This window comes from Leucoraja erinacea, chromosome 25 (assembly GCF_028641065.1).
Source record: "Leucoraja erinacea ecotype New England chromosome 25, Leri_hhj_1, whole genome shotgun sequence".
Taxonomy (NCBI): domain Eukaryota; kingdom Metazoa; phylum Chordata; class Chondrichthyes; order Rajiformes; family Rajidae; genus Leucoraja; species Leucoraja erinaceus.
In genome coordinates this window covers 15,118,516-15,135,824 of record NC_073401.1, presented here as the reverse complement: position 1 = coordinate 15,135,824, position 17,309 = coordinate 15,118,516, and the positions used below count along the sequence as shown (strand labels likewise).

The window sequence follows — 17,309 nt, the reverse complement described above, 5'->3', positions numbered from 1 at the left end:
AGTGACGAGTAGTAGAGTTGCTGCCTCACAGCGCCAGAGACCTGGGTTCGATCCTGACTGGGGGTGATGTCTGTACGGGATTTGTGCGTTGTTAATTGGCTTTAGTAAACAAAAATGTAAATTATCCCTAAATAGTGCTAGTGTACAGGGTGATCATGGTTGGCCCAGGCCAAAGGGCCTGTTTCCGCACTGTATCTCTAAAGTCTAAAGCTTACAATGTCTGTGCCGAATATGATGCCAAGACCACCTCTTATCTCCCTTTTGTGATCCATGTCCCTCCATTCCCTGCATATCCATTTGCCAAAATCCTCTTAAATACCACCACCATCATCCCCGGCAGCGCGTTCCAGGCACCCATCCCCTTTGCGCAAAATAAACTTGCTCCACACATCTCCTTTCAACCTTTCCCCTTTCACCTCAAAGCTATGTCCTCTAGTATTTGATTTTTCCACCCCAAGGAAAAAGTTTCTGTCTATCCAATCAATGATTCCCGTAATTTTCTGCACAGGTCCATCACCAATTTTCCAGCAACAGGTGATCCGGCCCCTCCTTTAATCCAGACAAAATCACCTTTTTGAAAACCCCCCACCCCCCCAAAATACGTGGTGAGGCAGGCGGCCAACTGAACGTCATCGAGACTTCCGCGCCGATCGGCAAGTCAAATTATTTTATACTTTTGTTGTGAGTTTAGGATGAAATACCAACTGTTGTTTAACCCATAAGTGAAGTGTTTGACTTGCATGGGATTAGACAGCCAGGACTCCACTGCGATTGGCCTCAGACTCAAAAGGGTTGATAAGTATAAATCCAATTATGGTAACTAGGGCATTTCAATTGTTAATAGATTAAAAGAGAAGTAAATACAAGTGGCAAGAGTGGTGACAATGGAACAACATTTCTGCTTCACTAATTCCTTTTGGGACAGAATTAGACTTTTAGACTCTAGACTTTAGATGTACTTAAGTAGGCACAGTATGATTTTTACTGAACTGTATGCAAAAAGGGGATCTCACTGTACCTATGTACACGTGACAATAAAGCACCAGTGAGGGTGGGAGGGAAGTACATTATCTACAGAGGGCCTACCTGAGATGGTTTGTAGTCCTGGACTCCACGGAGTGCGAGCCATGAGGCAGCCTCCCTCTAATTAACGATGCAACAGGTGAACTGCACAGGTGACCTCATACCTGGGGGGGTGGGGCGGATTAATGCGTAACCAGGGCAACCAGTGTTCATCAGAGGTGGGGTGCATATAATGAGTGGAGAATGGGCTGTAATGAGCAGACCCAGGGTTTTTTTTTTTGATAAACCAGCATCTGCAGTTCCTTGCGTCTGCATTCCTAAATTCATTTTTTTTAAATATATGCAGGCACTGGCAGATTTTTTGATGAATTGATTTAATGAAAGATACAGCATGGAAACCGGCCCTTCAGCCCACCGAGTCCTCTCCGTTGAGTTACTTGTGTCCTACAGAGTGATTAGTACAATGTTTATGAAGTCATACCACAGGGTACAGTTAGTTCTTAAAGATACGCTGACACATACGCACACTAGTGTACATCAGAGACTGTATCAATGGCACTGAGAGTTTATACCTTCTCCCTGTGACCACTTGGGTTTTCTCCGGGTTTCTCCGGTTTCCTCCCACACTCCCTGGTGTGTAGGATCGTGATGGTGAACATGTTAATCGCAGGTCAGTGTAGACTCTAATGATAAACATTACATATATTGTGTCCTCAGGGTTGCCTCCAGCAACGCTATCCCTTGATATCATGTCAGGATGTGTTTGATCAGTTGTAATCGGCTGCACAGTGGCATAGCTGGTAGAGTCGCTGCCTCACAGAGCCAGAGACCCGGGTTCAATCCTGACCTCGGGTGCTGTTTGTGTGGAGTTTACACATTTTCCCTGTGCCTAGTGGGTGTCCCAGTTTCCTCCCACATCCCCAAAAACGTGTGGGTTGGTAGGTTAATTGGCTTCGGTGAATTGTCCCAGGATGAGATAGTGTGACAACATATATCTACTGTGAATGGGTGATCAATAGTTGGCGTGGACTGTGGTCCATGCTGTATCTCTAAATTAAATGATAATAATTAAACTATTTTGTCTGTTATCTTCAGCACATGTGAAATTAAACTAGACTAAATTAGGAGCTATTATTATATTTGATAAGGTTTTCACTTGCTTAAGGACATCACCCATCTTAGTTGTTCAAATGTCTATTTGTTTTTGCTCTAGATTTGGGCTCAGAACTGGTTTTGTGAAGGAGTAATTACTAATAGGCATGTAGTTGGGAAAGTGCCTGCCTCAGGCACCCATTTGACCGATTTCCATTTACACTCTAAGTTCCTGTCAGTCTTTTTAACATTCATTCAACAGTCAAAGTCAGCAAAAGCAACTGGCATTAGAAAACAACCCTAACTCAAGCTGCATTCTCTTAAGATATGAAAAATACAAATTTAAATCCAGCCATAATTACTCATATACCACACATTAGGCACATCTGTTTTTCAGTAACTTGCATACTCCACAAAAGTGCATTCAATGGAGCTGAGGTGCAAGAATTGGCAGAGTGGGGTGGGTGGCTGAGGAGCAGTGTTAGCATGAGTCAGACAATCCTTGACAATCCTTGAGATTCTTTGCCGAGTCGACAACATGACTTTGCTGGGCTCCCAGATGCTGAATAATTCCAGCTCCTCAATTTGAAATTTGTTATCGCCAGTCATTTGGATTTTCTTTGAATTTGTTCTCGGGTGCCAGAGGCTGATAGGAATATATAAAATTATGAGAGACATACAGGTAGGCAGAATGTTTTCTCCAGGATGGAAATGCCATAGACTAGAGGGCATAGCTTTAAGGTGAGAGAGGCAATGTTTAAAGGAGATGAGCGGGGCAATTTCTTTTACACAGAGAGTGGTGGGTGCCTGGAACACACTGCCAGGAGTGGTGGTGGAGGCAGATACGATAGTGGCCTTTAAAGGGCTTTTGGATAGGCACGTGGATATGCAGGGAATGGAGGGGATATGCATCAGAGGCAGGCAGATGAGATTAGGTTTTCTTGGCATCATGTTCAGTATGGACATTGTGGGCTGAAGGGCCTATTGCTGTGCTGTGCTGTTCTATGCTTTGTATTCTTTTCTCATCACATTGACATTGTTGGTGAGTCGTTCATTTATTACCCTGGAGACAGAATGGAGAACAGACTGCCTTAGCCTTCCTGTAAGGTTAATTAAGAGAAGGGGAATTATTCCAATGTCCTGGCCATTTTTAATCAACATCACTCAACAATGTTACTTGACTGATCTTACCTTGCTTCCTGTGAAAGGTGCTGTGCAGTTATTTACTTCTTTTAGAATCCCATACAATCTAATTGGATATAACAAAGTGCTGGAGTCAATAATGGCCCTGTCCCACTTAGGCGACTTTTTAGGCGACTGCAGGAGACTATGCAATGGCCACATTTTCACGGGTGGTTGCGGGGGAGAGTTGCCTCCATGGTCATGAGGAGTTCCTGCATTCTGGGAACTAGTCGCGGCCTCATTATGGTCGCCGCTAATTTTTCACCACGTTTTCAACTTTTGTCAACATGTTGGAAAATTAGCGATGACTAGAATGCAGCCGCCATGGAGAGTAGCGAGAATTCTCGAGCTGTAGGTGGGTCGCCGGGAGGTCCTAGTGGGTCGCTAGGAGATCAAAGGTTCTCGTAAGTTCTTATAGGTTGTAGCCGGTGCTGATCGGTGAATTTCATTGGCTCATTGGGGGAAAAAAATGTAAGTAAGCAGTAGTTTTCAGAACCAAGGATAACTGACCAGTAATGTTAAATGTCGACCAAGCTTCACAGCCGTGTATCTTTGGCTTCTTAAAAGATGACTCCACTCCATCGCCACCCCTCTTTTAAAGGACTTACCGTATACTGTGCTTTAGCCATCTTAATTATAATGCTGTGTGTGTGTGTGTGTGTGTGTGTGTGTGTGTGTGTGTGTGTGTGTGTGTGTGTGTGTGTGTGTGTGTGTGTGTGTGTGTGTGTGTGTGTGTGTGTGTGTGTGTGTGTGTGTGTGTGTGTGTGTGTGTGTGTGTGTGTGTGTGTGTAAAAATTGCCTAAGTGGGTCAGGGAGCATCTCTGGACAAAAAGAATAGGTGGTGTTACGGATCATAACATTCTTCAGATTTAGAGTCTGAAGAAGGGTTCCAACTGGAAACATCACCTATTCCTTTTCTCTAGGGATGCTGCCTGACCCACTTAATTACTCCAGCACTTTGTGTCTATCTTTAGTATAAACTAGCATCTGCAGTTCATTCCTACACACTAATTGGATGTAAAGTCCTTTGAACTCCGTCAGGAAATGTTCCATGTAAATGCATCATTTTTCTTATTTCCAGATTATTTTTGAGGCAACTAAATTAAAATTTAAACTGTCATATTAGGATTTGTTTTTAACCTTCTCTGGGCTATGAATCCAGACCTGCAGATAATTAATCCATTGTGACCATTTTGTAAAGTTTATGCAATAATAACTAAAGATTATTCACAATAGAATGTTGTTTGCAACAATACAGATCATAGTGGTCCATATTAAGGTTTTCTGTGTTAATGTGGGTGGAGATTCATTAATATTGAGTAATGTGACAACATCCTCTCCTGCACATATCCTATAAAATGATTTAATTAAAGTCTATGCTCTATCAAAACCATCTTTTCTTCAACTGAAATTCAATCTACTAATTTATGTTGCAGCTCTCATTATTTATTAATTTCCTTCTCCTGAAAACTGCTGTCAGTATTGACATTATTCCTTAAAGACAGACTTCAGCAGTTTAACAAATGTTTGGCGATGAGATGATTCATTATTTGCCTCCAGCAATATGTTTCAGACCCAATTCTGAAAGATCACGTTGAAATAGCTCATCTGCTTCTCGGTGGATCCATAACAGTTCCACATTCTCCAATCTGCCCAGCCAATTCATCATTTATTTAAACTGTTAAAATTGATATTAAAACAATATGTTAGACAAGAGTCCCCAGGGTCTTTGGGAGATAAATTTGATTGTCCTCATAAACGGGCAAGGGACTGTGATGTACGATTAGCCATCACTCAGTGATTGGAGTGCAGGCAACAATCCAACTTCAAACTACCTGGTCACTTCAATTATTTCAGCATCCAGCAAGTATTAACAAAGGGTGGTAGGTATATTGAACGAGCTGCCAGAAAAAGCAAGGCAGTTACTATAATGACATTTAAAAGACATTTGGACATGTCCACAGATAGTGTGGATTCACTCTATCTAATCCCCCAATGAATATATACACCTCTAACGGATCACCACTCAGATATAAAGTCCTAGCCTGCCCAAACTCGCCCAATAGTTCAGCCCCTCAAGTCCTGCCAACATCTCGTAAATCTTCTCCGCACTGATTCCAGCTTGACAACATCTTTCCTATGGAAGGTTGACCAAAGCTGAACACAATACCCCAAATGCGGCTTCACCAATGTATTTTACAACTGTAACATGACGTCCCAATGTCTATGCTCAATGCCCTGACTGATGTGCCAAAAGGCCAGTGAGCCAATGCATTATTGACCATCCAATCCACCCATGATGCCACATTCAAGGAACTATGTACCTGCCTCACCGACGTGTTGGTCAGCATTGGTGATACCGACGTGTTGTTCAGCGCATGCCACACTATGTGCGAATGCTGCAGGGGAACCAATGCATAGCAGCCGTGCTGCCATGCAAGGTTATCTTGCTGCCACTGTAGTGCAGGGTGTTGCAAGAGTTTAGTGAGTGTTACATGACTGAGGGAACATTTCTGAGCCGGATTATTGAACGTTTTCCCGTCAATATTTCAGTCGACTGCAAACTACAAGCAGTGTTGGCGATGTGTGGTGAAGAGCATCATTTTAGATGGCGAGGACCAGGGTGCGTGGATGCAATTATCCAGTGTTTCTTACTCTTGTGTTGAGTGATTCCCACGTTCCTGAGACAGTGCATCTCTGCTAAAGAAATCCAAATTGGATCATCAGCTGCCCTGTCAGTTTCACAAGGACCAGTCAGTAAGATGGTTATGCGGTTGACAACATTTTAATTTTTTCACACGGTCTTTAAGATACCATGATGAAACTGAACAGCACATATATGTACATATAATAATTAATGCTGCGTCAAATACACATATTGATTTTGGATAAAAGTCGTCACAGTGAATGAAGGCAGACGGATTTCATTTGAAAACTCTCAGCAAAAAGCTTATTTGGTGCTGTTATAAAACATGTATATAAATAAAAACTGGCAAAAATCACAGTTGTTGCAATATTTCACACAGTCACTCACTGGCACCGTCGTGGACTTATGTTCATCGCACAAGAGCACTTTATAGAATAAATACAAATGATTATACATTCACAGACTACAAAATATTAATGCCTTTTAAAAAAATGTCACATTAAAAGGTTATTCCAATCTGTTTACAATATCAAATTTAAGGCAGCATTGATATACAAGGGGCACTCCATCACTGCAGCATGTATTCAGATAGCATGAATAAACAGACCCTACTTACATACATGTAGTAGCATTGCCTTATCTGTAAAATACATAGAACATTTACTCCGATACACATGGGCTTTATCTGTAAAATACATAGAACATTTACTCTGATACATAATGTTATTACTAACAGTAACATGCATCAATATTCAAAGTGACCTCACAATCTACAGCACATACAGAATATAACAACTGGGTATACTGACCACTGCACAATTGTTGCACTTAAATCACCTCAGCTAAACACAGCGGTCAATGTCCACATATAACCAGAAGCCCACATAACATTGGTGCCACAACAATAATGGCATTAGTGCAAGTAAAATGGCAGTGTCTGCATGGGAGCTTTCTCCTGTGTTAGCCTACGTGGCTTCACCAGGCATTCTCTCCCCCTCAACTCCGCATTGAAAGGGGATCAAACCTGCATGACTGATGCATCGTTGCATTACTCTGTTCATAAGACTGGCAACAATTAACAATTGCTTCTCCACATTCATGCTTGAATTAAAAATAACCAAGAAGATCACACAACAAGCTTACAAGCAGTAGTTTTTTCCCCCTAGCTGCTTTGATGTCTCAAGTATCCTTAGCACATATTGACTTTGGTAGAAAGTGACTTCATACAAGGTTTGCAGGTGGTGGAGTAATTGACTGAGGTGAATCACACAGGCCAGCCCCTGGTTCAGAGTTTTCAGTGCTGCATTAACTAAATCTCTTGGACTAATCAGAGCTCAGTGGGCATTTGCAAAACATTGCAAGCGGCAATGGGTTCCTGCAATGTGCTGCCAGGGGTGGTGGTGGAGGCATATATGATAGTGGTATTTAAGAGGGTTTTAGATGGGCACATTGATATGCTGGGAATGGTCATAAGGTTATGTGATAGGAGCAGAATTAGGTCATTTGGCCCATCGTCTACTCTGCCATTCAATCATGGCTGATCTATCTCTTCTTCCTAACCCCATTCTCCTGCCTTCTCCTCACCACCTTTGACACCTGTACTAATAAAGAATCTATCTATCTTAGTTTAGTTTAGAGAAACACGCACTTCAGCCCAGAGTCCGCACCACCCAGGGATCTCCACACATAAACGCTCTCCCACACACAGTGGGGACAATTTTACACTTAGACCAACCCAATTAACCTGCAAACCTGTACGTCTTTGTAGTGTGGGAGGAAACCGAAGATCTCGGTGAAAACCCACGCGGTCACGGGGAGAAACGTACAAACACCGTACAGACAGCACCCGTAGTCGGGATCGAACGCAGGTCTCCAGCGTTGAAAGCGCTACAAGGCAGCAGCTCTACAGCTGCGCCACCATGCCGCCCTAGATCTCTGCCTTAAATGGAGTGAACCATACTCAGCACGGACATTGCATCCCTGTGCTGTACTGTTCTGTGTGTCATTGGGAGAACTATTGCTGTTTAAACTTGTGTTCTATGAGTTATTTTATCACAGTTGTGGTGCGACTTCATTCTGATGGCACAAAGACGTTGAGAAGATAAATACAAAGATTTGATCGTGGCCTTGGCAACCCCCCCTCACCAATCACTCCCCCTTCCCGCGTTACAGAATCAAATGAATTCCAAGTTTTGATTGAAATGCTTTAAATTTGCCTAAACCTCCAATAACAAGTTTAACCCCCCTTGGCTTCAAATGTTTACAAATAACTTCCTTCCTAACTCTGATTATTAGTATGAAGAATCTTAGAAAATTCCAGCATTGTAAATAGTCGGTTTGGTTGGATAAAGTGGTTAATTTCAACACAAGGCTGTAAATCAACTGATCTTTCAGTACAAAATGTATACAAAATCATGAGAGGTACAGATCGGGTAGAGTATTTTACCCAGAGTAGGGGAATCGAGGACCAGAGGACATAGGTTCAAGATGAAGGGGAAAACATTTAATAGGAATCCGAAGGGGTAACGTTTTCACACAGTGGGTGTATGGAACAAGCTGCCAGAGGAGGTAGTTGAGGCTGGGACTATCCCATCGTTTAAGAAACAGTTGGACAGGTACATGGATAGGACAGGTTTCCCATGTCTGAAGAAGGGTTTCGGCCCGAAACGTTGCCTATTTCCTTCGCTCCATAGATGCTGCTGATACCCGCTGAGTTTCTCCAGCTTTTTTGTGTAACCCCAGGTTTGGACATTGTTGGCCGGTGTGGGCGAGTTGGGCCGAAGGGCCTGTTTCCACACTGTATTAATCTATGACTCTATCTATGACTAACATCGCCAACTATTCAATATGTTGCAGTCATTAACATTTAAGATTGAGTTTTGCCTTTGGATTGCTAAATAACATTCCCGTTTGACAAACAAAACTGCTCCGAAATCCACGCAAATCCTTTATGGTGAAAGGGAAATATCTAGGTAGATGTAAACATTACATTTTATTCAGTCATCTGTTTATGTATTTAAGGGAAGTGTAATAAAATGCCGCAAATAACATAGTTCTGGAGGAACTCAATGGGTCAGGCAGCATCTTTGAAGGGGAATGCAAAGACTATGTTTCAGGTCAGGACGCTTCTTCAGACTTCAGAAGGGTCTGCAGCCTGAAGAGGCATCCCGACACGAAATGTCACCTACCCAATCCCTCCCCTGATGCTTCCTGACCTGCTGAGTTTCCCCAGCACTTTGTTTTTTTTGTTCAAGATTCCAGCTTCTGCAGTTTCTTGTGTCTATAATAAAATGCAGATGGTTTTGTGTGCAAACTGACCTTTAACATGCAGTCATTTGTTGACATGATTTTGCAATCAATGCAAAAGCTTCCTAAGTATCGAATTAATGGAATTTTTTTTTAACCGGTTTGTGGTCAGTGAGAAGCAGTAGAAGTAATTTAAATTGTTTTTGAGGTCAAATCTGATGTATTACATTAATATTGTGGTAAGAAAATCATGAAGTGCTGGAGTAACTCAGCGGGCCAGGCAACATCCCCGGAGGACGTGGATAGGTGATGTTTAGAGTCGGGACCCTTCTTCAGAGTACTCCAGCACTTAAAACAAAAAAACAGCATCTGCAGTTCCCCCTGTCTACATTAATATTGTGGTTGTTATAAAAAATGAAATTAGCCATCCTTTTTATTTGATGGAATATTAATTATTTCTAAACTGCCTGATCCGCACTGTATATGATGTACCCTGTATACTGTACCAAGAGGATTGCAGGTCAATGTGGCTGAGAACTTTGATCAATCCATACGCCGTCTGTAGTTTCAAAAGTAGACTCAATGATAAATCTGCAGAGCAGATTTATATAATACATAAATCATTGCAGAGTAAAACCACGGATTTTTGCTCTTGATCCACAACATCTGTGAAACTCAGACAGGTTAACTGCACTAATAACCTCCTGACAAAGGAAGCACACGGATTTACAGCTCATGTGGAGCAAAAACTCTTGCCAGCAATCCCCACTCTCTTTCCCCCATCTCCGTTCCTCCCCTCTGACTTTACATTTCCCCCCTCTCCTCTCCTCTCCTTATCTCACACCTTTTTGTTTCCTTTTCATCTCCAACCTGTGTCACTTACGCCACTCATCTGCCAGTCAAACTCTCCTCTCACCTGTATCCAGCTATCACTTGTCCAGCTTGGTCCCAGTCCCAGCCCCACCCTCCCTTTCCAGCACCCCCCTCCCCCCCTCACCACTTATTCCAAACAGTCTGAAGAAGGATCTGACCCAAAATGTAGTGTACGTTTCACGTGGCTCTGGGCCTGTGCTCGCTGGAGTTTAGGATAAGGGGAGATCTCATTGATACCTACCGGATAATGAAAGGCCGAGATAGGGTGGATGTGGGAAGGACTTTGCCAGTCGTGGGAGTGCATTGAACCAGAGGGGACAGCCTCAGAATAAAAGGATGTACCTTTAGAATGGAGATGAGAAATTTCTTCAGCCAGAATGGTGGTGAATCTGTGGAATTCATTGCCACAGACGTCTGTGAAGGCCAAGTCATTGGGTAATTTTTAAAGTGGATATTGATAGGTTCTTAATTAGCAAGGGAATCAAAGGTTATGGGGAGAAGGCAGGAGAATGGGGTTGAGAAGGAAAGATAGATCAGCCATGATTTAATGTCGAGTAGATTCGATGGGCCAGACCAGATAACCTAATCCTGCTCCTATATCTTATGGTCTTCCCATCCACAGATGCTGCCTAACCCGTTAGGTTCCTCCAGCACTTGTGTTTTGCTCAATATTCCAGCAGCAGCAATTCCTTGTGTCACCAGTATCACAGCTTCACTGAACCAGTCTACAGCAGTCCAGAGGTATGTTAAGCTGATGCTTGGGGCCTATGGCTGGCCAACCTCACACACACTTGATTACTTTAAATCACTATGCTAAGATGGATTGTTGATTTCCTGTGGTATAGTGGCATGCTACCAAGAAGGACACCTTTACAAATGAGTAAATGGGACAGGTTTTAGAATACAGTACTGGCTCAGGGGCTAAAAACCTCAGTGTCCTTACATTGATAATGGTTTAAATCTCCTTTTTTTACTTTAAATGGCAACTCACCCCAGTGTTACCATGGATATGGGTTATTTGTGATAATGATGCAGCTTCTTCCCCAGATGGGCATCATATTCTGGCCTCTGTATCTATGTGTTGCAAATGGCAATGAGGCAAATTATTTACTTTGTTCTTGTTTAAAGCCACAGACCCACTTGTTGCATGCTGTGCACAGAGCATTCACTGATGAGTCTCATGGCCGGTGGCAACAAGTTACTCAGGGAACGGACAGTTCGTTGGCTTGCTTCTCCTTCTCCCTGCTTTCAAATGCTTGGTGGGCATGTTCGAGGTCTTGTACCACTTCCAGAAGCCTGGTGACGGCTGCTGTTTGTTGGTCGTGCAAAGAACGACTCTTCTCCACCCCTGCTGCTTGGGACAGGTTTTGGTTTGGTCAGTTTTGAGGTTCGGAAGCAACCCAATGCAATCCAACCAAACCCAACCCAACCCAACACACCCAACCCAACCCAACACACCCAATCCAAGACCACCCAACACACCAAGCCCAAGCACCCAACGCCATACCCAAACTCCACCCAACCCAAACCCACCCAGCCCAACCCACCCAGCCCAACTGCAGCCAACCCAAACCCAGCCATCCCAAACCCACCCAGCCCAAACCCACCCAAACCAAACCCACCCAAACCAAACCTATCCAACCCCCACGCAACCCAACACCACACACATAACCCAACCCAATCCAACCCAACCTAATCCAACCCAACGTCACAAAACCAAACTCAACCCAGCCAACCCAACCCATACAACCCTAACCAAACTGATCGCAACTCAGTCAACCTAACCAATACAATCCAATCCAACCCTATCTACCCCAACCCAACACACCTAACCCAACCCATCCACATGGAGGCAGATATGATTGTAGCAATTAAGTAGCCTTTGGATAGGCACATGGATATGCAGGGAATGGAGGGATCGTTTACAAGCAGAGATTAGTTTAACTTGGCATCATGTTCGGCACAGATATTGTTGGCCAAAGGGCCTGTTCCTGTGCTGTACTGTTTTATGTTCTCACAAATTAAACTCAATCAGTGAGGTAGTTTGTGCCTACTGTCATGCATCTGAAGTTGAACCCAGAACTTGATGGGAAATTGGATTTTCAACTTCTTTTGACAATCGAAAAGTTAACTATAACTTAAAAAAAAAAAATTAAATGACACTTGGATGGGTAGATGGAAATGATTTAGAGGGATATAGGTTAAATGCAGGCAGGTGGGACCAGCTCAAAATGTAAACTTGGTCGGCATGGACAGGATGGCCTATTTCTGTGTTTTATAGTTATGTCACTCTATCAATGAAAAATGTGTTCAAACTGGTCCTCCTAACACATTATACATCTTATAACGTTTAGAGATTCTAGAAAATGCCCATTTGTTTCAATACATGCGTCTACTGGGCATGAGTTTGCTCACCCTCGTTAGTTCCATCCGTGTCCACTCTCTCCTCCTGCTCCGTCAACGAGCCTGTGTCTAGAGGCTCAAAGTATTTCTTTCTAAAACAGAAAACAAAGTCTTCCAATATGAGCATATTATAATTTTAAAATTGTGAAGTGCTATCATTTTAGTTTAATTTTGAAATCATATCCAACTGATATCTAATTTTGTCTCGTGCAATTCATTAATTACTAGTTAAGGGCCTGTCCCACTTAGGCTATTTTTTGGGCGACTACAGATGACTAGGCTGTAGCCACATGGTCGCCAGGGTGTTGCCTGTATGGTCGTGAGTCGTCTCCTCAGTCGCCCATAGAGTCGTAGCGTCTTTCTGGTCGCCGCTGGATTTTCATAATGTTGAGACAGTCGGCGACAGCGTAGCTTGACTTCTCCTGACGTTCGTGCTGTTGTAGATTGTCGCCATGTTAACATAGGTTATCGCCAGGTGACATAAGATGTCGCCGGTGCTGACTTCATTTTTTTTTTTGTTGTTAAAGTAATGATTCTATTTCAAACTTTACATCGAAGGGGGGGGGGGGTCCAGTCCCCGTTTTTTCGGTGACCTGCTACGACTATGACAGTCGCCGGGAGTCGCCTAAAAATAGCCTAAGTGGGACTGGCCCATTACACTCCAATTCCTGTTTGTTAGAACGTTCAACTAAAAAAAATAAAAAATGTAATCAATGAACAGACAGCACTATTTATATCTTGTGAATGTGGTTGACATGTTACGTTATTTTTAAAAGAGTATATTCATAGAGTCACACTGCACAGAAAAAGGCACTTTGGCCCAACATGTCCATATCATCCGCGATGTCCCATCTGGATTAGTCCAAGTTGCCTACAAGTATATTTTCACCACACATCTATGTCAATGTAAGTTCTGGATTTGCCACTTTTTAATAAAGATTGCAACACCTTGACTTCAAACCATTCCCTACCACAAACTACTGAACATTGCATTATATAGATTATTGTTAGGTAAACTATTTGTTTCATTTTTTTAAAAAACCCACAAAGTTCTGGAGTAAACTGGCAGGTCAGGCAGTATCTTGGAGAACATGAATAGGTGACGTTTCTGGTTGGATCCCTTCTTCAGATTTCTAACCTGCAACCTTACCTATCCAGAGATGCTGCCTGACCTACCGAGTTGCTCCAGCTCCACGTTTGTGTCCTTTTTGTAAACCAGCAATTCCTTGTGTGTCGACTTGTTTCATATACCAGTTTTACCTCATATTGTGAATGCATAATTTTGAGGGAGGAAATGTACAACTATTTAAATTAAGTTCCACTTAGAATCATAGTCATACAGCACATAAACACTCGCTTCGGCTCAACCTGCTCATGCTGAGCATGATACACCATCAACACTAGTCCCACCTGCCCACATTTGGCCCATATCCCTCTAAACCTTTCCTATCCATTTACCTGTCCAATTGACTTTTAAATGTTGTTACGGTACCTGCCTCAATGACCTCCACTGGCAGTTTGTTCCACTCTTTGTGTGGAAAATATGTCCTTCAGGTTCCTATTAAATCATCCTCTCACCTTAAACCTATGTCCTCTGGTTCATGATATCCATACTCTGGTTAAAACACTCTGTGTATTCACCTTATCTATTCCCTTCATGATTTTATGCACCTGTACATTATCATTCCTCATCCTCCAGTGCTCCAAGGAATAGTCCATGCCTGCTCAACTTTGCCATTTGTTATAGTGAGTAACTTAATAGGTCACGCTTCAACAGGCTGCTTCATATACAATGGTTGATGTAGCACTGCCCTCTAGTGGCACAATGGTATGGTTTCAATACCCTGCTGTTCCTGGAAACTTTTTGATATCTAATTGATCAACTGATTTTACTGAGCCAATCTTACCCTTGTTCATTAATTCACGTTGTGGGAGAAATTAATCGAGTTGATTATAATATATATTTTTTATTTCCTGTACTTTACCCCAACATGGAAATACTGATTTAGTTTAGAAATACAGCATGGAAACAGGCCCTTCAGCCCACCGAGCCCACGCCGACCATTGATCACCCATCCACACTATCCTACATTCACATCCACTCCCTACACATTAGCGCCAATTTACAGAGGCCAATTAACCTACAAGCCCGCACGTCTTTGTGATGTACAGAGCACCCGCAGGAAACCCACGTTGTCACAGGGAGAACTTGCAAACTTCACACAGGCAGAACCTGAGGTCAGGATCAAAGCCAGTCTCTGGGGCTGTGAGGCAGCAGCTCTACCAGCTGCGTCACTGGGCCATCCATTGCGCTACGCTCTGGTGAACCCAGATTAGAAGTATCAATGCAATCAGTCTGAATAAGGATCCCAACCCGAAAATATGCCTGCCCATTCCCTCCATAGATCATAGATCATAGATCATGGATCGGAGAAAAGTGCAGCACAGGAACTGGCTTGAATCTGAAGAAGGCTCCCGACACAAAACCGAGTCACGTTCTCCAGGGATGCTGCCTGACCCGGTGAGTTACTCTAGCACTCGTTGTTTTGCTTGGAAATATTATGCCTCTCCTCCACCCTGCACTTCCCACAGCCTGCAAGAGTCAGAAAGTTAGGCATTCCCCAAAAGAGCCATAAATCCCAAACATTATTGAGTGAGCTCTGTTGCTGGATCTGTCATGGAGTTGTGGCTGGAGTGAAAATGAGTCGCAGCTCCCCTTCACTTATACAGTCTCTGACTATAAAGCTCGTGCCACCCTAACCCAGTGTGAAATACCGTGAAGAAAGGCACAAAGTGCTGGAGGAACTCGGCATCTGTGGAGGGAAAGGACAGGTGACGTTTCAGGTCGGGACAATTCAAAAGTTACTATATGTTGCACCCTTTATCCTTTATCTCAGTTCAGTTCAGTTTAGTTTATTGTCACATGTACCGAGGTACAGTGAAAAGCTATTGTTGCGTGCTATCCAGTCAGCAGAAAGACAATACATGATTAGAATCAAGACATTGACAGCATGTAGAGCCATGATAACGGAATAACGTTTAGTGCAAGGTAAAACCTGTAAAGTCCGAACAAAGATATCCAAGGGATCCCTATGAGGGAGATAGATAGAAGTTCAAGACTGCTCTCTGGTTGTGAAGGGTGGTTCAGTTGCCTGATAACAGCTGGGAAGAAATGTGCACTGGGCACTGTGGACATCTTTATTGTATCCATGTACAGTATTTTCTTTGATTGGATGGCATGCAAACAAAAGCCGTGGTACGTGGTGAATAATAACTAAACCAAAAGGGTCCTTTTAAAGTAACCCACATTATATATTGATTTTTACTATAAACATAAATATTGTGAAAGTTGTGTGAACATTTAACTATAAAGCCATGTGATATAATACTGAAGACAAAGTAGAATTAGGCCATTTGGCCCATCGAATCTGCTCCATCATTCAATCATGGCTGATCTAGCTTTCCCTCTCAACCCCATTCTCCTGCCTTCTCCCTGTAACCTTTGACGCCCTTACTAATAAAGAGCTTATCAATCTCCGTTTTAAAAATTCCCAATAACATGGCCTCCACAGCCATCTGTGGCAATGGATTCCACAGATTCACCACCCTCTGGCTAAGGAAATTCCTCCTCATCTCCTTTCTACAGGCATGTCCTTTTATTCTGAGGTTATGCCCTCTGGTCCGAGACTCTCCCACTACTGGAAACATCCTCTCAACATCCTATGCCTTTGATTATCCGGTAGATTCCCCCCTAAACTCCAGACCCAGATCCATGAAACGCTCCTTACACATTACATTGTGTACCACACTAATATTGACTTTAAAAAGGGAGCGTGTAGGACTCTTCCGTCCCGTGACCATGTGCGAGGGCTGAGATGCTGCCAGCGCGTTGGGGCTGTGACAACTACTTACTTCAGCTTCTCTCTGCCTTGCAGCAGCTGCTTGTAGACGGTCTGAGCCTCAACGTCAGGGTCGAGGGGGTCACTCCAGTCCCCCAGGGTCACGGCGGAGTGTGTCCGGCTGCACCCCTGCACTGTTAAACAAATGGAACGCATTCAAGAACAGAACCTTGTCCTCACCTTACATCTTCAAGGTCAGACTGGGATTGTTTTCTCTGGGTCATTAGAGGCTAAGGGGACACCTGATAGAAGTTTATAACATTATTAGAGGCATAGACAGGGTAGGCGGTCAGAATGTTTTTCTCAGGGTGGAAATGTCAAATACTAGAGGGTATAGCTTCAAGATTAGAGGGGAAAGTTTAAAGAAGTGAGGGCAACAGAGGGTGGTGGGTGCCTGGAGTGAGCTGCCAGGGGTGACGGTGGAGGCAGATACAATAGTGGCATTTAAGAGGCTTTTGGATAGGCACATGGATATGCAGGGAATGGAGAGAAGTGGCTCATGTGTAGGCAGAGGATTTTAGTTTATCTTAGCATCATGTTTGGTACAGACAATGTGGGCTGAAGGGCCTGTTCCTATGCTGCACTATTCTATGTCTGCATTTAAATTGAAAGTTGCAGGATGGCATATTCAAAGTCGGCTACAGGAGGAGGAGGTGTCCCTGGGGGCATTAACGACGGGAGCCGGTTCTCCGGCTCTGTGAGGCAGTGGCACCAGTTGGGACTGAACCTCTACCTGCTTGCCCATTGCGTCACCACCAACCCAAAACAGCGACACAAGATTATCCCAGCTAAAACTCAACTCCAAATTCAATGCAGATGCACCAGCCATTTTAGTGTATTACAATATGCAATTCATACAGGATATATTGAGATAATTTAGTGATGAAAAAAGTATGAGAAAATCCCAAATGCTTTTCTAAATGATTCAACATTGAGAAACATTA

General features: G+C 43.3%; 1 protein-coding gene across 1 annotated transcript in view; it reads right to left on the bottom strand.

Moving 5' to 3' along the window:
- Nucleotides 1-10,194: 10,194 nt before the first annotated feature.
- Nucleotides 10,195-17,309, bottom strand: part of LOC129709443 (rasGAP-activating-like protein 1) — a 125,773-nt gene continuing 118,658 nt past the window's right edge. The window contains exons 20-22 of the mRNA XM_055655845.1: nucleotides 16,379-16,499; nucleotides 12,479-12,558; nucleotides 10,195-11,414 (exon numbers count right to left, since the gene is read on the bottom strand). Of these exons, the coding sequence (XP_055511820.1) occupies nucleotides 11,266-11,414; nucleotides 12,479-12,558; nucleotides 16,379-16,499 (350 nt within the window). The 3' untranslated portion in view covers nucleotides 10,195-11,265. The remainder of the gene's footprint in view (nucleotides 11,415-12,478; nucleotides 12,559-16,378; nucleotides 16,500-17,309) is intronic.